This window comes from Sceloporus occidentalis, unplaced genomic scaffold (genome assembly GCF_023333645.1).
Source record: "Sceloporus occidentalis isolate IW3139 unplaced genomic scaffold, rSceOcc1.0.p SCAF_12, whole genome shotgun sequence".
Taxonomy (NCBI): Eukaryota; Metazoa; Chordata; class Lepidosauria; order Squamata; family Phrynosomatidae; genus Sceloporus; species Sceloporus occidentalis.
In genome coordinates, this window is record NW_028316992.1 from 4,182,731 (window position 1) to 4,204,475 (window position 21,745).

At 40.4% G+C, this 21,745-nt stretch overlaps 1 protein-coding gene across 5 annotated transcripts in view; it reads left to right on the forward strand.

Annotated features, from left to right (window-relative positions):
* KCNS3 (potassium voltage-gated channel modifier subfamily S member 3) overlaps window positions 1–21,745 on the forward strand; it is a 58,041-nt gene that overhangs the window by 18,873 nt on the left and 17,423 nt on the right. For 4 of the 5 annotated variants that reach the window (XM_089477834.1, XM_089477832.1, XM_089477833.1 and 1 more), the window contains 2 exons: window positions 4,028–4,190; window positions 6,556–8,083. In XM_089477834.1, coding sequence (XP_089333960.1) covers window positions 4,140–4,190; window positions 6,556–8,083 — 1,579 coding nt within the window. In that variant the 5' untranslated portion in view covers window positions 4,028–4,139. Of the gene's footprint in view, window positions 1–4,027; window positions 4,191–6,555; window positions 8,098–21,745 lie in introns of those variants that run through there. The other variant, XM_089477837.1, reaches the window with a different exon arrangement.

Below are 21,745 nucleotides of genomic sequence, written 5' to 3' on the forward strand. Positions count from 1 at the left end.
GGTGCACTGCATATTGATATATAATACTTCTAGAAGAAAGGAACTTTTCCATGTTGCCTAAACTTGTATCCATTAACTAATTGAATGGATGATTCAGACTAGGTAAGCCAAATTTCCACAATCAATAATGGTTGGTATTAATGCAGTCTCAACAGTGAATCATAGCCTAGTGTTCCAGAAGACTGCTGAGCCCTGAATATTTCCTGTAATAAAATTGACTTTAACAGCTCATGATGTTAAAGTCATGTTGTTAAAGAAGTCATGACTCTATGACTTCTATAAATTTGTATATGCAGATTTTCTAGATGAAATGAATCTATTTCACAGCCCAAAACTCACCCCTTTCAGTTCTGTCTTAGTTAATAAGAAATAGGAGGTTGACTCTTTTAAACTCTTCTCAGTTTGGGGCTTTACATCTGTCCTTCCCAAAGAAATTCAGAACTGGATATATAGCTAAGTGGAGTCACTAGGTTCAGTGTCACCTGGCATAATAAATCATTGTGTCACCCCACCCATCCACACTGATCTTCTCTCATACCACACCATACAGAATCCTCAGTAATGTTTTTTTGTACTAATGTTACTTATTTGTAGAGAAATCAGACAAAGACAGTGGCCATCTGGTACAGACAATTTAATTGATCCTGGCCAACTCAATTGACACTGTGGTCAATTCAGTTGATGCCTGTAGCCAATACAATTGACATTGTGGTTAATTCAATGGACAATGTGGCCAATACGATTGACAACGAACTAGGCAAGTCCACTTCTTTTTAAAGACAGAGACAAACAGGTAGGGAGAAATACAGGATGCTTGGTTAATCATAGCATGGTTAGTTAATCATCTGTAGCAAAACAAAAAAGTCTAGTTGTACTTTATATTCTGTATGCAAACGGACACTGTATATTATTTGTTGCTTCCATCTTCTGACAAAACGCACAGCCTTGAATACATACGGTTTGCCTGAATGTCAGAGAATTATTGCTAATATACTACTACTTTTTGAACACTTCGGATGCATTTTTCTATTGACACTTTTCCCTAGACTTTTTTGTTTTGCTAGTCCGTTCTTTCTGGTTTAGGGCAACACTTTTGTGCTTTTACCTGGTTAATCATCTGTGCCTTGACTTTTGAATTTGATCCTGGTAATAGTTAACTTTGTAATTTACCAGAGAAGAGACAGATTATCTTTCTGTCTGGCAAATAGGAAATCCTTCCGTTTAATTCGATAGGCAAATGCTTCGCATGTTTGCATGGGTGCGCAAACAATGCACACGTAGGAATTATTTCTCTACACTAATTAATTATAATTCTTGTATATTACTGAATGTAATGGCAATAGTTGTGACATAAACAACTAGCAAAATTAAAATTATATCTTTAAATTACAATATCATATGCACAGCCTAAATATGCACAGTCTAAATGCATTTACATATACATAGTGTCATGTGGTTGAAGTGAAAATTTGGTAAAATGTGATGTTTTAAAAAATCTTTTGGGTTTTTTTAAATTTAATTTTTACAATTTTTAATTTTTTAAAAAATTAATTTTAAATCTTGGGCATCTTCTCCTTTCCTCTTCCACTAAGGGGCTCTACAGATTGCCCCTAAGGAGTGACAGGAGGCCATCCCTTTCCTAGCCAGATCAGGGCTGCGGCAACCTCATGCCACGGCCTCAATCTGCCTCTGTAGGGTGCAAAGAGAAGCCGCAAGAAGCGGCTCCTTTTTGTGCTCTCTAAAGGGTGTCATAGCTGCAGCAGCGCAACTGTATGGCACCCCTTCAGCGCCGCATCACGTGGATGCAGCGCTGGAGGCACGCCATCATGCCGCACGCCATTTGGAATGGCACATGGCATCATGATGACCTGGGGCAGAGTCAGGGCATCCAGCATCAGGATCCTGCGCCCTAACTCCACCCACAGGCCGGCCTTTTCGTCCCTTCTGTGTAGGGCCTAAGTCTCACCCCACTCACACCATCTGTTCAGTATTTTAAAAGAACACAGGCAAATGCCACAGCCCTTTTCTGCCTAAAAGCAAAGGTTTGAGGAGCAGTGGTGTCACCCCATGTTAGGGTGTCACCTGGTGTGGTCATACCTCCCGCACCCCCTAGTGATGCCACTGGCTATGGTAACCCAAGCAGTTTTTGTTTCAGGTTCTGGCCAGGCCCAGGTTTGTTTTCTAAATCAGAAAACTAATTTTTCTGGGTACTGGTGGGAAGTTCCATATTTTGCTGAATCCTACATGATTGTTCAAATAAGTAGCAGTGGAAGATTTGTTGAATTGTCCTATAGGCTCTTTTCATTTGAGAATGAACATCTGAAAAAGGCAACAGGAGCTACAAACACTGAAGACACATAATCTTCAGAAAGTCTTTGTTATTGATGTGGTTTAGCTTAGAAAGGAGTTAGAGATATGAACTGCAAGTCCAAAGAAACAGCACGTTTATCCAGAGAACACAAAGCTGTTCAGGGAAGGACCAACTTTAAAAGAACAAAAGGTGTAGCACCTCACCCATTAAAAGCCCCTTTCTCAGCAAGAAATTACCGAAAGACTGACTAAATAAAAAGGTTTTTTTCCTGCCAGCAAAGGACAACAGGGAGGGGGAATCAATCTAGTTTTTCTTGGAACAAAATTCTGCAACCTGGGAGCACCAACTAAGAAAGCCTTTCAAATCCCTACAAGATGTGCCTCTGAGGGCAGGCCTCTCCCTAAAATTTCAAAGCCTGGTAGACTCATATGGGACTGGGAGCTAGTCTGGGCTTGACTTGTAAATCTGGGAGAGGTAGAGTGAAGAGACTTCAAGTTTTTGTATACCCTCTAAATGCCTCAATTTGGCAAGGACCATCCTGGTTTAGTACTGTACTCTGTCATCCCAGTTTTTTAGATACTTTAAAATGTCCCAGTTTCTCTCTCTTACTTCTGCTTTCTGCCTCTGTCCTTGGCATACTTCAATTGCTGCATAGTAGTTTGCACTCAATTAACTCAGTGGGAGGAGAGGAGGAGACAGAAACTTGCCCTTCCCTGTAGACTCAAGCAAAAACAAACTGCTGCAGCATCTCCTAACTTGTATGTTTTTCTCCATTAATATCCTTTGCCATTTTGACCACATTCTGATGTTGCTTGGTCACATGTCTCCCAGTTTCTACCTGTGAAATGTTGGAAGGTATGTTTCTAGGACATACTTTGTTTGCTACTGGACCTCTGAGTTCCATCCATCAAAGTTTGGTGCAAAAAACATGCACAGAAAGTATCCTAAGCCCAGGACTTTGAGTACCAGAAGTCAGTGGAGCTCTCACTCCCTCTCACAAAAATCCTCCCACAATACTCTTTGTTCATTTCACAGCTGTAATTGTGACTGTGTGGTGCCATTTTGTGGCTGCAGTTGTTGTACAGTTAGAAGTTAGAATTCTCTTGCTGATCTACTTGCTGCAAATACCTAGTGATCTATCAGCAAAACCAGATTTCTCTTATCCTTGCTCTGTATAGAAAGGAAATTCATGAAAATATGCCAAAGACAAAAATAATGGGATTGATCAAGGGAAAATTCTAGCATATACTAATATTAGGAATGCAAATTGTTTGCTACTCATAGAATAGGCTAAAAGTACATATCATACCCTGGACCTCCATGCATTAAGGGTGCTTTCTTTAGTTTCTACCCTGGATTCAGCATCAGACATGTGCTGTGTAACCATTTTTCTCAGTGACTATATTGGTTGTTATGAATTCTAGTACTGTGAGATTGGAATCATATATCTATCCTTTTAAGGGATGGTTGTTACTCTCAGTTTTGACTGAGCCGATCACCTGTTTGATTATAGAGAACTCAGTTCAAGTCTCTCTTTCCATCAACAGAGGATTAGTCCTGCCAATGACATGTGGAGATCTCTCAGATCTATACCCAATGAAGCAGGAAGGCAAAAAGATGCTAGTTATAAAACTTCCGTAAAAGCTGTGTGCTCTTGGCCAGTCTTTCCTAAAAGAGTACCAATGATAAAATAGCCATTGCTTCTTTTGCCTGCAGGTGCCCTGTCATTCTGCTGAACTTGAGTACCGCTGGCAGCTGTCCTTATCTAGAAAAGTCATTTCAATTTCCCCCCCAATATGCTTGTAGACATAATCAGCTACAACAAGAAATGCTTCCGGAACTGGCATCTGCCTTAAGAAGAGACTCTGTATCGCTTCTGGTGAGTAGTGAAATATTATGAATTTAATTACCTATTGTTGCTAGTTGGAAACGAAAGGAAAATGAAGAAAAGGATGTTAATAATTTGCTTTTACTATTGAATTCAATATTGCATACTATTGGATTCAAGCTACAGGAAAAAGAGACTCTACTTAAACTTTAAGAAAAACTTGCTGATGCTAAGAGCTGTTCAACAGTGGAATAGGCTGCTTTGGAGAATTGTGCTGCTATTCTATCTTCCCCTCTTTAAGAAATTTGTTTGCGTGTGCATGTATGTGGTGTTTAGTCAGAAACTCAAAGATAATATTATCAAAGATAATATGTCAAAGATAATATTGCCTGGACTTTTCATAAAATTTTGAGATTTTTTTAAAAACGTGTGCAATTGTAAAATAAAGCCCTCATCTGGAAAGACACCCAGTATCAGTCACTCTCCTGAATAGTGATATACTGTGTCAGGTTTGTTTTTCCAGGTGTAAAGTAAGACTTTGGCATATGGAAGTCTGATAACATAGTGCAAATAATAAGATGTTACTCTTATTAAGAATGTACTAAAACCCAGCTTTTGCAGACATTAAATCCTCCTATGTATCAACTGACATCTCTGGTAAATTTGTTCACTAAGTTGAGCAAACCTAGTATTCTAGAACATGGCCACATAGCCCGAAAAACCCACAAAAACCTAGTATTTTGTTTTTAAATATGCATTTATTGCCATAGTATTCTGGGACCTGTGAAATTCTGCTGATGGTTCCATTAATCTTTGCACAAGTGAATGTACAGGGGGGAAAATTAGAAACTTAATCAGAAACTGATTTTGTGTTCCTGACACAAAGAAACACATGGTGCATGGATAAAAACTTGTTTGCAAATACTGTGATCTACCTGCTTGTGTGTAAGTGTATGTGGTCTCAAGTCGCCTGGTGATTTATGGTGACCCCCATTAACTTCACAGGGTTTTCTTAGGCAAGCAATACTCAGAGGTGGTTTGCCAGTTCCTTCCTTCAAAATATACCCTACAACACCTGGTATTCGTTGGTTGTCTCCCATCCAAGTACTAACCAGAGCTGACTCTGCTTAGCTTCCAAAATCAGATAGAATCTGGTGCCTTTAGAGTATTTAGGCAGGATTCTACCTTCTTAGGTAGAGCTATAAGAACAGGGAGAACATAGGCTAGATACATTTCCCCATATATATGTCTGCAGTGATACAATAGTGTGATGATGGCACATGTCCATGTCTCAACTATTCATTTTAGTTTATTATTTTGGCATGGACTGGGGTGAACTGGTCAATCTTGGAATTTTGGAATTTACTAGGAAACCTGGTTTGAGATACACATTACTGAGTTCTGGGGTTTTGCAAAACAAGGTCTTCTTTGTGGGAGAGAAATAGTTGCAAAACTTTGGCACAAGGTTTGGAGTAAATTAGGCAATGGTGGGTTTGGGGATGTTTACTAGGAACACCAAGTGGACATGTCTTAGTTTGGGGGACATTGCAGAACACAAGGATTTTGTTGCAAAACATTTGGAAAATTTGGCATAGGTTTGGAGAGGATTCCTTATTTCAGGGTTGTAGTTTAAAACTAAAATTGCACTCAGAAAGGAAAAACATAGACAAGTCAAAAGGCAGGATCTGCAACACCAGAGAGAGGTCCCAAATACTGGGTCTGCAGCTCTCATGTTACATTCCATGAGAGCTGTGTGGCTGAGATATAGCACACCCACACACCCTTTCACCAAAGGAAATATACTTGAGACTAAATCAAATACAAGCCCCAACAAGAGCAGACCTCCATTATCAATATGCTTTTGGTAAGTCAAACTGGATTTACATAAGTTCAACTGATTCAGTGTGTCTACATTTGGGACTAGCAATTGGATTTGGGCTTTGACATCATGGTAATTATTTGAACAGAGCCATACTATTTATGGAAAATAAGTAGATAAATGTGTAATAATTTTGGTCTTAAATAATCTTCTTTTCTAAGGAGAATCATTATGAGCAGCCTACCTGAGGAATGCTTTAATTCTCTGAAGAATGGACATTAATTTAAATATGATTCAACTACAGGACAAGCTTAATGAATTAAGCATCTTTTCCTCACTCTGGGACGGATGGGGTGATGAAGTGAGGGAGTGTAAACCAGACTCTGTTTTTATTCAAGCTTGCTAAGTCTGATTTAATAAATCCTGTAAGTAATTTAATTTTGTCTCACTGAAAATGTTTAGAGCTGCATGTGACATTTTTATTTCATCGTTGTTGTTTTTAAATAAACCTTTTCACAGTAAGTAGAGATCAAAAGTAATTACAGTGAGCACAAGAGTGGATTGAATTACTTAAGTATATCTTGTATTGTTCTTCAGGTGCAGTGGAATATTAATGTGCCTTGCAAGCAGGCCACAGATCTTGCACTGTTCAAAATGGTGTTTGGTGAATTCTTCCACAGACCAGGACAAGACGAGGAGCTTGTCAATTTGAATGTAGGTGGCTTCAAACAGTCAATTGGCCAAAGTACCTTACTCAGATTCCCCCATACAAGACTTGGGAAGTTGCTCAAATGCCATTCAGAAGAGGCCATATTGGAACTGTGTGATGATTACAGTGTTGCGGACAAGGAGTATTACTTTGACAGGAATCCTTCAATGTTCAGATATGTGCTGAATTTCTATTACACGGGTAAGCTCCATGTTATGGAAGAGCTTTGTGTCTTCTCCTTCTGTCAGGAAATAGAATACTGGGGGATCAATGAACTTTTCATTGATTCTTGCTGCAGTAACAGGTATCAAGAAAAGAAAGAAGAGTGCCCAGATAAAGACTGGGACCATAAAAGCAATGCTGGAAGCCTGGACTCTTCTGATGAAGAGTCATCAATTTTTGAGAAGGAACTTGAGAAGTTTGATAAACAGTGGTTTGGGGACTTGCGTAAGAAAATATGGGTCACCATGGAGAACCCTGCATCTTGTTTGTCGGCCAAACTGATTGCTGTTTCTTCCTTAAGTGTGGTGCTTGCTTCCATTGTGACCATGTGTATCCACAGCATGCCAGAATTCCAAAAGCTGGATGCCAATGAAAGAGAGATTGAAGACCCTGTTCTGGAAGTTGTGGAGATCATATGCATCATCTGGTTCACCTCTGAGCTGATGATCAGGTTGGCTGCTGCTCCAAGTCAAAAAAAGTTCTGGAAGAACCCTTTGAACATTATTGACTTTGTCTCCATCGTTCCGTTCTATGCCACTTTGGCTGTGGACACAAAGGAGGAAGAGAGCGAAGATATTGAAAACATGGGGAAAGTGGTTCAGATCCTGCGCTTAATGAGGATATTCCGTATATTGAAGCTTGCTAGGCACTCTGTTGGACTCCGCTCTTTGGGTGCAACTTTAAGGCACAGCTACCATGAAGTGGGACTTCTGCTTTTGTTCCTGGCTGTCGGGATTTCTATTTTTTCTGTTTTGGTCTACTCAGTGGAAAAAGATGATGATACATCAGAGCTGCAGAACATCCCAATCTGCTGGTGGTGGGCCACAATCAGCATGACAACTGTTGGCTATGGGGACACCTTCCCAGTCACTCTTGCAGGAAAGATTATTGGCACAACCTGCATTATCTGTGGAATCCTAGTGGTGTCTCTTCCCATCACCATCATTTTCAACAAGTTTTCAAAATACTACCAGAAGCAGAAGGATATTGAAGTGGACCAGTGCAACAATGACCCTAAGGAGAAAACAAATGAGCTCCCTTATTTTAATATAAGGGATATTTATGCAAAAAGGATGCACTCTTTTATTTCTAGCCTTTCTTCTGTAGGAATTGTAGCCAACGATCAAGATTCAACAGACGCCTCCAGTATCCAAGATCTTGATGATGTTTATAACGCAACATCTTTCCAGAATGGTACAGGAAAATGAGTTGAATCTCTTTCTTTACTGTTTCCTTCTAATATTAGCACAGCTTTGATAAAGAGCACTTAATTCTCAGGGTATTTAATTCTCTGCCATATTAGGGCATTCTTTGCTCTCAAGATGTCGCACATTCTTTACTGTTTAGTTGGGGCTTAAGGATAGATAGGCTGTGCGTGGTGGTTTAGTCTTTACACGACTTAGGAAAAGGATATTGTGTGTTTGTTCCTGCAGCCAGAACTGATAACCTTCTAAAGAATGTGTGGCTTGAACTGATTGTTTTTCAAGAAATGTTGAATTATTAGCAGATAGGAAGTGTGTCACAAAAAGGTGAAATTCCTATGTGTAAGTATTAATGACAACAACAAAAGCACATAAGAATGAACTGGTTTTCACTAAGACATCAAATATTCCTAAACCAAATTAGGGAGCTAGTAGCATCTGATGTTAATATTCAGTACATTCTGAAGCTAGAGATAGCTTTGCATGCATTTTCACTTCTCAGCTACAGTTCCTCTGGGCTTTATTTGGTGTGATGGAAACTTCAAGCTTTAAATGAATGCAGCAAAAGACAGTGCAAAGTGCAGATGAAGGGCACTCAATTTGGTGCCTTCTATTGCTTTTAGACTACAGGTCCCATATTCTATCATATTTCACTAAGCTGGCTGGGAGGAGTTGTTTAAATTCTCTGGCACACACAAGGTTGCCTGTTTCTATTGGAGATTTCTGCTGATCATATGTGTATTGAATTTACATGCCTTTCTGTCAAGGAGATAGAATTCAAAGGTATAGCCGTGTTAGTCTGTAGAATCAGTATGTAGAGAGATCTTGTAGCACCTTTGAGACTAACTAAAGATAGAAGTTGGCAGCATGAGCTTTCATAGACTTATGCCAAATACATCTGAAGAAGTAGACTTAAGCCTACAAAAGCTCATGCTGCCAACTTCTTCTTTAGTTAGTCTCAAAGGTGCTACAAGATCTCTCTACATACTGTCAAGGAGATGTAAGAATTAATGCTCCGTTGGGCAGCCACAGCTCAGAGGTCAATAAGGTTACATTTTGGACTGCATCTCCCAGAATCCTCCATTCTGTCTGGAGGGGATTTTATGGGAGTTGTTGCCCTCTCAAAAGATGTCTTTCCAGGCCCTGGTTGTGCTCCCTTTTTTGTTGCTTTCTGATGCTGACCTGCACCACAGACCAGTCTGGTAAACAAGGCAGAAACAAGGCACTCAGTTGGGCAATTGATTAGCAATATTTATTCATTCTAACTCATTGTGTCAGTTGATGCTTTTTAATAGAGAAAAGTTGGAAGAAACAAAAACGCCGTAGACCCTAGACATTGACACAAAATTCGTTGACCAAACCGAACAAACCCAGATCGCAGTGTCTCATGATCAAAATGTAAGGGCACATTCACATTGCACAATTATGCTGCTATGATTCCACTTTAACTGCTATGTCTGCCTGCTATGCAATCCTGGGATTTGCAGTTTGGTCAGAGACACCAGAGTTGCTCTCTGGCTAAGGACTGTAAATGCCCTTTCCTAAACTGCAGACTCCAGGTTCCAAAGGATAGAACCATGGCAATTAAAGTGGAATCATAGTACTATAATCATGAAGTGTGAAAGGTCCCAAAGGACACCCCACAAGAGTACAGTGGTTCAAGGTGACTTCAGCCAACCAGTATCCTCTGTAGAGCCACTGTAATCTTCTGTGTCTATGATAGGGATGGAAGGAATACTTGAATATTTTTTTAAAATGTTCCAAAAACGGGGGTGGACTGGATGGCCCTTTGTGGTCTCTTCCAGCTCTATGATTCTATGTTTCTTGAGCATTGGGAAAACCCTGATGAGGACATCTCTCGGGACTGAAGAGAATCTTTCACAGTTTGGCATGTGTTCTGCCACAAATTTACACATGGGTTGTTTGCACAGAAAACATCATTGTTGGACAGAAATATTATTTTTGTGCAGAAAATGCTGTTTCTGATGTTTTGTGTGCAAACAGTGTGAATTTTGCACAGAGAATAAGCCCCCCCCCCCAATATAGAATTTTGTGCAAAGGAAATATTGCTGTATTTATGTGCAGAAATATTAAGAATGTTGGCTGAAGTCCTGTTGGGGCAGTTCATGCTTGTAAGTGGACGTGTGTAAAATCGAATTGTGAAGATGTGCAATATCCATATTCAGTGGAGGGCTGCTGCTTTGTAACTATGGCCCCATACAGACTGTCAAAATAAAGCTGCTTTGGGTCACTTTGGAGGTATGCTGTTTAAATGACACACACATCTTAAGTGTCCAGAAGCTGCACCAAAGCCACGCTTCAGTCCTTAGGACAGGAGCGTGGCTTTGGCGCAGCTTCCTGGCTCTTAGGACGCATGCATCATTTAAACAGCATACCTCCAAAGTGACCTGAAGCAGTTTTATTTTGGCCTGTCTGTATGGAGCCTCAGTTGCAGTGCTGGCAAAGGGACTGATGGGCATTGGACACACCTGATGGATATCAGTTACACATTTTCACAATTCAGTAACAGAGTTTTCTAGTGCCTCTGTTACTTAGTTAAGTGCACACAAGGTCATGTAGTGTGAAAGGACATATATGATTTTGTCTATTATTTTCTATGCCAAAAAACCTAAGCAAAAATTGCATTTTTTTTCTGCAAAAAAACACACCACATGTCAGTTTTCCACATAATAATTTTTGAAGAGTTTCTCAGTGCCTAGTTTTTGAAAAAAAAATCTTGAAGTGGGAAGAAAATTGCCAAAATTATTTGTTGTTCCCCTCAAGAATGAAATTAGCAGGAATTACATCCCTACAATCCTGTGACATTTTGATCAGATCCATCCTTGCATGTATTTTAATTAGCATTTCTTTCAAATCTTCAATTTAATTTTAATTTCTGGTTTGGAAAAAGCACAGTTACCCCCCTTCCACAAGTGCCATGGGCTATGTTAAGCTGTCTTTGCAATCTTTGGTGAGACATCAAGGATTTCTCGTGCATTTAGACTCAGGTTTCTGTACTTAGTGTACTTCCTTTGTTTTGGTGATATTGACAGGATATATGGCAAGGCAAATGACGCATTAGGCCTGTTCTCTGCAAGTGCTGTTAAAGGGATTTATCACCGCTTGCTATAAATGGTGTTGTAGTGCTATCTTGTTTGTCCATGACATTGCAAAGAAGAATTCCGATGGCATTCAATTTCAGCCAACAAAAAAAATTGGATAAGAATTCTTGTAATCACCTGCAGGATGCTAAATTACCATATGAAATTGAACATTCGGTATGCAAAAGCTTTCAGAGCAGCAGAACCTAACAGCAGAGATGCAGCACAAAAAGCCTCAGAAGTACAGGTGTTTTGGGGAGAGTACTTTCTGATTCACAGATAAATACAGTATGTTCATAGTTACAAGCCTTGGATCCAAAACCAAGGAAAAACATTCTCCTGCACAAGTTAAATGGGACTGTGTTTCCCCAAGTTGTCTAGATGCTTTGTAGTAAGGACTTTAAAGGAAGATACAGTACTAATGATCTTTGCCAGTGATGACTGGAGTAGCAGTGCCTTCGTTACTGTCAACCATGGTTATGCCAGCTGAGTAACTGTTGACAGTTTGTGTGTGTGTGTGTGCATAAAGCAAAATAGTCATGTAAAGTGTGATTTGCAGAATGCTAATCTTTCCCACTCTGTTTCCCTGAAGGGGTGAATTACAAAATGGGTGTGGAAATTTGCCTCCTAGGATGCTTTGTTTTTAGCTATCCAGGAAATGGACTCAAAATGGGACCCTAACTGGTGTATTGACAGGTTGAAATAGTGGCTAGAGCAATGGATTTCGGCAAGCAGGCCCAGACTGAAATGCTCACTGAACTGAAAAGTTTACCTGATGACCTTGGGGCAGCCAACTTGTCAGTATCTAACCTACCTTGCAAGTCTGTTATGAAGATGGGTGGGAGTAGGAGCAAACATGTACCTGTCCTGTGTTCCTTGGAGAAAAGACATGATGAAGAATGAATACAAAATAATTTCCCTCCTAGCCTGACTGAATGGTTAAAGCCAGGCAACCAGCACTGGAACTTTTTTACTGCATCTATGCAATTTTCATATGGGAATGATCCTTTATTTTAGAAACAAATCCCTTATTCTGCCCTGCCCTCATCACCCACTTGATGACTCTGTAATTCAGTTAGTTTGGTTGTATAGGGCCACAGCTAAATCTGGTGTTGCCTACTTACAATTGACAATGGACAGGTTCCAATCTGCAGTGGTGGAGTGCAAGGGATCATTCCAGCAAGCCTGATCAGAAAGGGCTGTGAACATGGCACAGTTGTATATATAGCAAAGCCTGCACAGCTTTTTCATGTTGAGTTTCTAATGCTCCAGATTATGATAGCAGCAACAGAAATTTTTGGATTATCAGATGGAATGCTCTTAAAGCTTTGACAGGCTACATCTTTGGCATTATTTTAACTTCTTTTCATAGTTACCTTCTAGGCTGGCTCGTGTATGTTTGTGCATAGATAATGCTCAGGTGTCCCTGCATCGATCAGCCATTGTTATTGTTTGTATTTTGTTAGCCAGTTCTCATTTTAATATCATCACTGGACTTGTAACCTAGAAATGGAACAATATCGCTCTCCAAAGTCTCCATTTTAATTGGGCTTGATGGATTCATTTTTTAAAGTGTTCAGAACAGACCTACTTGCCTCAGTGGTACACACAAGTGATATCAATCCATGCTAAAGCACTTGGATGAGATCTGTTGCCTAAATATGAATGAGCCAATTATTAACCATTACATCTGCAATTCATAGCAAAATGTTTGATTGCCCAAAGTGGTCAATTTGCTGTGAGGCATAATATCAAGTTCTGAAACACTTAGCTTTGGAGAGATGGATCAGAGAGGTGTTATTTTTCTCTTTATTCATGTAAGATTCACAGACACACATCATATTGATTACTTCAGTACTAAAGTCTTTTCCTATAATTGACAATCTAGATTTCCGAATGCTGATGTGTAGATTCTGCTTTATAGCTCCTCACTGATATTCAAGTCACTTAAGACTTAAGGAGCCTTAAGAACTGGATTTCCTCTGCTAGCTCTAATAGCTCCCTCCGTTCCTTCATATCATTTGCCTTCCCACAGTAAAAACTCAGAGGTATGTTGATGTTATTCACATTTGTACTGGTTTCATAATGCAGAATGATGGTCAGGACTCACTGTATTATTAGAGTGTGTGGTAGCTACCTCAGGCAGTAGTTACCAGTAGCACTGGTCTGAGCTTCCTAGCCATTCCTCCTGAACCAGCATTGTGGTGACAGTGATCCTGACCTGGCCTCACCTAGTTGTCTTCCCCTGGAGAGGCATCCAGCCTGATCCCGACTGTCTAGCAGGCATCATGTTTGCAAAAGGGTATGGCTTTGATCATATGGCACAGGTTGGTATTGCTGCTGCTGCTGCGTCATCACGTTGTTAGCTTGAGTGGATGCCAGGCAGGGTGCTGAGGAAGTGTCTAGTGATTGCAAGATGTTGGAGGGCAAGGCCTATCACTTGTCTTGTGCCCCTCTCACACTGTGGCCCTCTATTAGGACCCCACCAATCTATTAATACTTTATTTCCCCTGCTTTTTAGTCAACAAGGTATCTTAAAGCAGCTTGTGTCAATAACATAAAGGAAAAGATGTACAAAGGAAAGAGAGCTGAAAGAAAGATGAGTATGTTAATAGTTCTGTAAATCTCTCTGTGCCATATGAGTTATCCCTCCTGCTTGTGTTTTTTCTGGGATTTTAATGGCGGTTTCCCAGTTTTAATCAGTAGTCTAAAATCGTGCTTCTCAGGCTATCTGATGTGAGGAACTCATTTTCCCTTTCCTAATGTGACAGGGACCAGTACCATATTGGTACTCATTGGCTACAACTGTTTCTTTCTTTCCTGGAAACTTGCCCTGGCAGTTGATGCTTATTGACTGGCACAGGTTGACTAGCCATAGCTTGGGTAGCACTATATAAAGGATATATCTGACTCACTCACTCTTCCAGTGTGGTGCTTGCATATATTTGTTGTGTTTTCCCATTTTAATTTTGAGGAGTGGTGATAAATGTTGGATTTCATGGTGAACTAGGGCTTCAGTGCCCAAAGCTGTTTATGGGCAGCCATAGCCCCTTGTGAGTGCTAAATTTAGATTGAACTGACAGATCCTCTAAATTGGATGCAAGGGACGCATCACCTTGACTTTTGCCTGTAGCAAGAAAATGTTTTGGCCAGGCCCTGAAGTGGGTTGCTTATGTATTCTTGCTCATGTTTCATTTGAAACCATCACTTTGACTTCCAATGAGCAGACACTTCAGAGTTTACAGTAATGATATTGCAGTACAGTATTCTGAATTTGTTTAAGCTGTCGTGACTTTTTAGCTGGCCTGTATACCCTAAAGCAGCAATTCCCAAACTTTGGTCTTCCAGATGTCTTTCACTTCAGCTCCCAGAATTCCTGTCTGCTGGCCAGCTGGCTGGGGCCTCTTGGAGATGAAGTCTAAAAACAACTGGAGGACCAACATTTGGGAACCACTGCCTTAAAGGCACAAGATCCTCTTTTGATCTTTGAAGTTAAGTTGGGTCAGCTCTGGTTAGTACTTGAATGGGGGATCACAAATGAATACCTGGTGTTGTAGGCTCTATTTCAAAGGAAGGAACTGGCCAAACCACCTCTGAGGATTCCTTGCCTAAGAAAACCCTATGAAAAGTATAGAGCTGCCATAGGTCAAGAGGCAACTTGAAAGTGCACACAGGCATGTGCATGCATTTGTACACACACACAAACACCAGGACTTTTCACTCCCCAAACGCGCAGGGAAGTGGCAGCCATTCTGGCCAGCTAGAGTGAGGTAGGAGACTATCATATAGGGAAAATCAAGGGATTATAAAGGCATTTTCCTGGGAAAGTCATACAATTGTGGCAAAGATTTTCAGATATCTCTATCTAAGAGGACTTATCCTGGGAAGAAACCAGGATTTCTCAGTGAATGTTTTGCTGCTGGAGCATTCCTGGTTCTTCCCGGAATAAGCCCTCTCAGATTGCAAGGTGTGTGAAATTCTTTGCCGCGATTGCGCTACTTTGTCAGGGAAATGCCTTTTTAATCCCCTGATTTTACCCTCTATTATAGTAGACTCCAAAAGCTATTTAAATGCCCTACATCTTCGGAAACAGTTGTTCCTTTCACTCTGTAGTAAAAGGGCATTTTCCGTACTTACCAATTCCCTTTCAGCCTGCTCCTCTATTTGTTCTTCTCCAAGAATCCTGCACGTTTCTATTAATGTGGAAAAGAGGATATTAGTGCCAATAGAGCAAACTCTTCTGGCTAGTTATTTTAACTGTGTGTGTGTGTGTGTGTGTGTGTGTGTGTGTGTATGTATACACACACAAACATGCACACACACATGCTTTTTAAAACACTGTTTCTTCCAGGGTATGGCATGTGGTGGTATTTGTATACCACTGCAGTGTGTTTGTGTGTATATGAGGGATGGTACCCTACCAATTTGTGGCCCTAAATCTACAGATTCCCCCCCCCCCCAAGAAAAATCACTTGGTTCCAAAAAGCTCCTAAGAGAGTGACTCTCCTTTAAAGAAGACTCTCTTCTCTCTTTCTGGGTCAGAACCAGAAGAAATCTTCCAGTTTCTCCCAATTTTGATAAAAAAGGCAAAAAAATGAATAAATAAAAATGCCCTTTTTGGAGGAGTATAGCCCATAGTGGATCCTCCTCCTCTTCTTGCTGAAGTTGCCTACTCTTGATATCTATACAGATCTGGTAGACAGAAGTGCAAGATAGAGATTTTTAAGGAACATCATTGAACGAACAAGAATAATTCTCCCCCTCTCCTCCTCATCTTCAATTTCTTCGTCTTCCTTCTCTTTCACTTCTTCCCCTCCCCTCACTGCCATCACTGCTCCTCTATCTCCTCTTCTTCCTCTCCCTCCCCACGATTCCTCCTCTTCTTCATTTTCAGTATCATCATCTTCCTCCTCGTCCCCCACTATCGTTGCTGCTGCTGCTCTTCTTCTTTCTCTCCCGCTCTCCCTTTCCTCCTCTTCCTTCTCTTCTTCCCCCTCTCCCCCTCTCCCTCTTCTTCTCTTCTTTTTCCTCCTTCTCCTCACCTTCTCTGCTACTGTCCTTCTCCTTCTCCTCTCCTTGCTTCTCTCCCATCTCCTACATTTCTTCTTGCTACCCTCTGCAGCTATGTTCACTCATTCAGAGTTCAGCAGCCTTTTTGGTAAAGAGGTTGTTAACAGTAGTATTTCACAGAGCACTCCTTTACGGGTCATGTTTCATAAGCAAAGAAGACTATACAGTTTATCACACAGGAGGCTAAGTGCCAAAATCCCATGCAAAGATGGGATTTAAATCCAGGAAAAATCCTGCAAAAGTGGGGTTGTTTTCACACTCATGAGTGGCATTGAACATTAACGCGAAAATAAACCGCACAGAAAATGGACAGTATCAGCCATTTTTTTACTTTTGGGAAAATCTCAAAAGTAAAAAGCAGCCGATTTTGTCCACTTTCTGTATGGTTTCTTTTTGCGTTAACGTTCAATACACACGACATCGTGTGAAAATGATCCCACTTTTGCAGGCTTTTTTCACTTTGTGTACGCGTTAATACGTGGTGGCATGTGAAAATGATCTCGCTTTTGCAAGATTTCCCTGTTTTAAATTCCATTTCTGCACAGGAAAAATCCCGTGTGATAAACTCCTATGGCTGAAAGCCGATATTGTTCTTGGGGGGGAACTCCACATGGCAAAATCAAGTGAAGAACAAAGAATAAAAATTAGACAGATGAAGATTACTTCCTACCTTGGCAGGGAATTGGACTGGAGTCACTTGCCTACACTATGGTTCTGTGACATTTTGTGTTCTGGGTGTCAAGGCTATAACAATATGTGAATGGGTGGGTTGGGCGCTTTTGTTGAGACATCATATTTCCACACAGGCATTCACTTGGCTAAAACCACAGGGAGTGAAGCTTGCATCAGTTTTCTGCAAAGAACTGACAAGGCTGGTTTCCAGGAAGAGATGTATGGAAGTTGCAAAGTGCTAGTTATTTAAACAGAGCATGTTACTTCCTGGGTAGCTGGAGTTTTGATAGCCAACACCAGTCTCTTCTTAGTGCAAGATGCAATCTTGAGAATACCAAATCTTTCCCAATATTTTTCTTTCAGAGGTTTTATTACAATAACAAAAGATTCTAGAAGTACAGGAGCTGGGCAGTGTGTGGTAACTCACATTGAGCTTTCCATGTGCGAAGGGATCTTGTAGCATCTTTTTACAGGCTTAAGTATATAAGCAATGCCTCTTCTGTCTTCAGAAGGATAGTCAGGATAGGAAAGTGTCTGGACAGAGCCTTCAAAATACTCCCAGGCCTAACAAGAAGTAAGCCTGCTTTTTTTTAATTAACCAATGAAAAGTCATCCTATGTAAGTCAACTACAGGAAAGTTTTGCCACTTTAGTGGAACTTGCACTCCAGGTCAATGTGTATAGCACTGATCACACACAGCCATGATGGCCATGGGTACCATCTTGGAAAAAGGTCTGAGCCTGCAATCCTAGAGCCACTTACATGAGAGGATTTCCTGTTGAATGCAGTGGCCCTTACATCTGAGGAGACATAGACTGGTTGGCACTAGTCATGAAGCAACTTGTGTATCCTTTATAGCAGTATAGTCATTGCTGACCTAAAATAAATAGCTCAGAATGGCACAACCTGATCCCTGTCCATCTATTTCCCCTTTATAGTATCCCTTTGAGGTAGGATATGCTAAGGATCTTTCCCACTACACAGTTATAGCACTCCGATTCCACATTAATTGCCATGGCTTCATCCTATAGAGGCCTGGGATTTGTAGTTTTATGAGCTAGATTTCTCTGGCAGTCAATTCTAAATCCCACACAAAAATACAAATTCTAGGATTCCATAGAATGTAACCATGGTAGATTAAGTGGTTTATTGTAGTTGCGTGCTTTCAGCTCATTTCTGACATATGGCAACTCTAAGGTGAAGCTATCATGGAGTTTACTGGGGCTGAGAATATGTGACTCACCCAAGGTCACAAAGTGGGTTCCTATGGCCAAGTGAGAATTGAACCCTGATCTCCACAGTTAAAGTCCAATGCTCAAACCACTACACTATGTTGGCTCTCTAAAGTGGTATCAAAGTGCTGTAACTGGACAATGAGAAAGACACCTTAGTCCCTGAGTTCAGGGACTAAGCACATATTTCAACTAGAGATATAAAGGCCTGGAAAAATAAAGGAAAAACTTGAGGAAAAATAGTTACTGGAAGTTTTACATTTCTGATTTGAATCCACTCCTATTATTCTATTCTCAGTGATCCATCACACTGGATTTTAATTGTCCAAGCATAACTGAAATGAATTTGCTTAAAGTTAAAATGTTGTTGTTGTTGTTGTTTTCTGGTGATGAATATATCAGTTAGAGATTGAGATCAGATAAAGACTTAATATGTTGGGATTCTTCTCTCCCAGAGTTATGAATTAGGGCTGCCACTGAAGGTGTAATTCCTTTAGGTTTAAAAGACTGGAATAAGAGAGGATGGGTCTGAAAGACTCAGGGGTGATATAAAGCTGGATGGCATCCAAGAAAGAGGTTTTTCATCATTTTTAACCAATGATAAGCAACTGCTAGGGGAGTTCATATGTGCCAGTAAAAGTTATTTATGATTGGAGCTCATGCTAAATCACATAGTCAGCAGACCTCATTTGGGATCATAATACATTAGGAAAAATACCCGGGATGGGTAAATTTTGGCAGGAACTGATGCTTTAACTGAAATTATTTCTGCTCTGCTGGATTTCCTTTAAAGCATGGTAATCTTGGTAATGTTAAAAGTAGGAAGAGAATCAAATTTGTCTTCGAACCAGAATTCAAGAAGGCCAGGCTTTATTCCTTGGGGTAAAGTTAAAAGGACTTGCCACTGATAAATGAGGTGGCAAATCACATCTTAACTGGAGCTGCCTGTACTCTGTCCTTCAAATTAAAAAAAAGTTGTTGAGCAAGAACAGCCGAGTTCTCGACATTAATAAATTATGAAAAATAAGCAAAGGTGCCTATATTGCATTTTTAAAGCATCGTTCTGCTTTTACTGTGGGACTCAGAGCATCATCCTACCACTGCTCATTTATGGATGGTTTTGGCATGTCATTATATTCATTCTTTTTGAAAGTAAGTTTCCAAGTCCTGTCCTGAAATGACAGTGAAGTGTTATTTATGGCCTCTTACATTGCCTTTCTCAGATAGGACAGGTGGGAGTGAGACTGAAAGAGATCATTGCAGTATAGCTTCCTCTGCAGTGCCCAAAGGAAGGGCTACAGCGCATGGTTGGGCGCATGCATTGCCTGCAAAAGAACTTGCGTGCTATCCCTTGTTTCTCTATGAAGGTCTGGGAAAGACCTCTCTGAAACCTTGACAACCACTGTCAGTCTGTTGACCATACTGAGTGACATGGACCAATGGTTTTACACAGTGCAAGGCTTACATTGTCGTTGTTGGTAAATAGTTGTAAGGTTTATGACTGGTTGACAGTGGCTCCCCAGACTTATTACATCCTTGGGAATATGCCAGATAAAAATTTAGCTATGATAAGAGCTGTGAAAAGTAAAAAGGAATTCAGCATGGTACTTGTACTATTGTAAATGGACTTGCATGTTTAGGAAATAGGACCAAGTAGTTTCACAGTGTCAGGGTGACCAGATGTCATAACCGCAAAGGAGGACAAGGCACCACAAAATGTAGGACATTGAAGAAAAATGTAGAGTATTACAAAATAAAAGCTAAAAATACTACTGTAAATATACATTCATTTCATGTGATTTATTTACAGCTATATCACATATACCGTATTTTTTATGTGTCAGCTGTATTTTTCTGATTAAACTTATCTTTGTTAAAATGCCTGGTTGGCTTGCAATATACTTATAGAACTCTATGCAAGACTAATTCTTTAAACTGTACAGTATTTTGTACTTTGTACTTTGCTAGCAACAAACCCTTGACTGAATCTACATTTCATTTATTCCTTTCATTTGCCCATTGTGCTGAAATTAAGAGGAAAAAACCCTTTCAACATTGTTTGCTGTCCTTTTCCCCTCCAAGAAACAAATGCATCTGAGCTCTGGGGGCAAGTCTTGTTTGCTGCTCCTCCTAGGGAGAAGGATCCATACTGTGCCCTATTTGTGGCAAGTACAGACTGTTAAGTAAATGTATTTCTTGAAGGGAAACAGCAAACATGTTGTTACCCAATGGGCTTCTTACTCGTGATCACAATGTAGGACATTTTGAAATTCCTTCTGGACAGAAGGTTGAAATGTGGTACATATCCTGGAAAAGGAGGTAATCTGGTCACCCTGTACAGCGTTCATATGCACGTATGGGCTACTATGATTATATAGTTGTTGTTACATAGTTACAACACATGGGCAGCTATTGCACAAAGGTAGCCAGCAGAGTGACTAATGGGCCACAGCCCTAATGTACAATGAGCACCAATGCACATGGAGGCACTCCTGATGCACATCCACACAATGGCTAGGAAATGCTGGAGTGCACCAGGAGTGTCCAATTTACACCAGAAATTATTGATGCACATCAGCAATGCTTCATGCTCATCAAGAGCATCTGATGAACATCAGAAGCACCTAATGCATGTCGGATTGCTCTTGCCTGGAACTGCATCTTCACAATTCAGTAAAAGGGTTTTGTAGTATTTCTGCAATTTTGTTATGGATCCATCAAGTTATGAAACCTACACTGTGATGTAGAATCTCAGCCTATTTTGAACTACAGTTCCTGGAATCCTCTAGTCTTCATGCACCCTCACATTGGCTGAGGGATTCTGAGAGATGTAGTCCCAAAATATCATTTTTACCAGCATTTCTTACATTGCATTGAACATGGTTGCTTCTTTATATTTATATCTCACCTTTTGGTCCTCAAAGCCATTCACAATAGATTATGATAATCATATCCATAGAATCCAGCAGCTGTTTAGACCTTCTTCAACATTTTGAACTATACACAGATTACTGTATCTTGTAGCACCTTTGAGACTAACAGAGAAAGAAGCTGATAGCATAAACTTTCATTGTCTAAATATATGGAGTTTATCACATGAGGCTAAATAGTGGAATTTTTACAAGAGAAAAGTGTCTTTGGCCAGTGCTTGTCACACAATGTCATGTCTGTCCTGCTGCTGCCTTGCATTCATTAGTTATTGTAGTGCACTTTTTCACTGACTGGCAACACCAATCAATAGTCCCTCAATTTTGTTGCTTTTTCCATTACTGCCTTTTTACAATAGGAGCCTTCCAGTTCAGTTTCTCAGGCAGCCATGTGGTGTGAGCAGGTGTGATTCTGCTCCTCTCTCTCTTGCAGTGTTTGTGATCGTCAACAGATTTCGAAAGCTGGCTGCTGTGTGCAAATTTACACAGTAGCCAGCTTCAGGACTTAGTTGGCGGCTGCAATTGCTCATCCCCATGCTTTTTCCTGGAAGGCAGTGTCTGCCAGTGTGGAAAACTGATCACACGACCATGGATCTCCAAAGCACTATTGTGGGGGGAAATGTGATAAGAAATGATGTCTAACTGGTATACT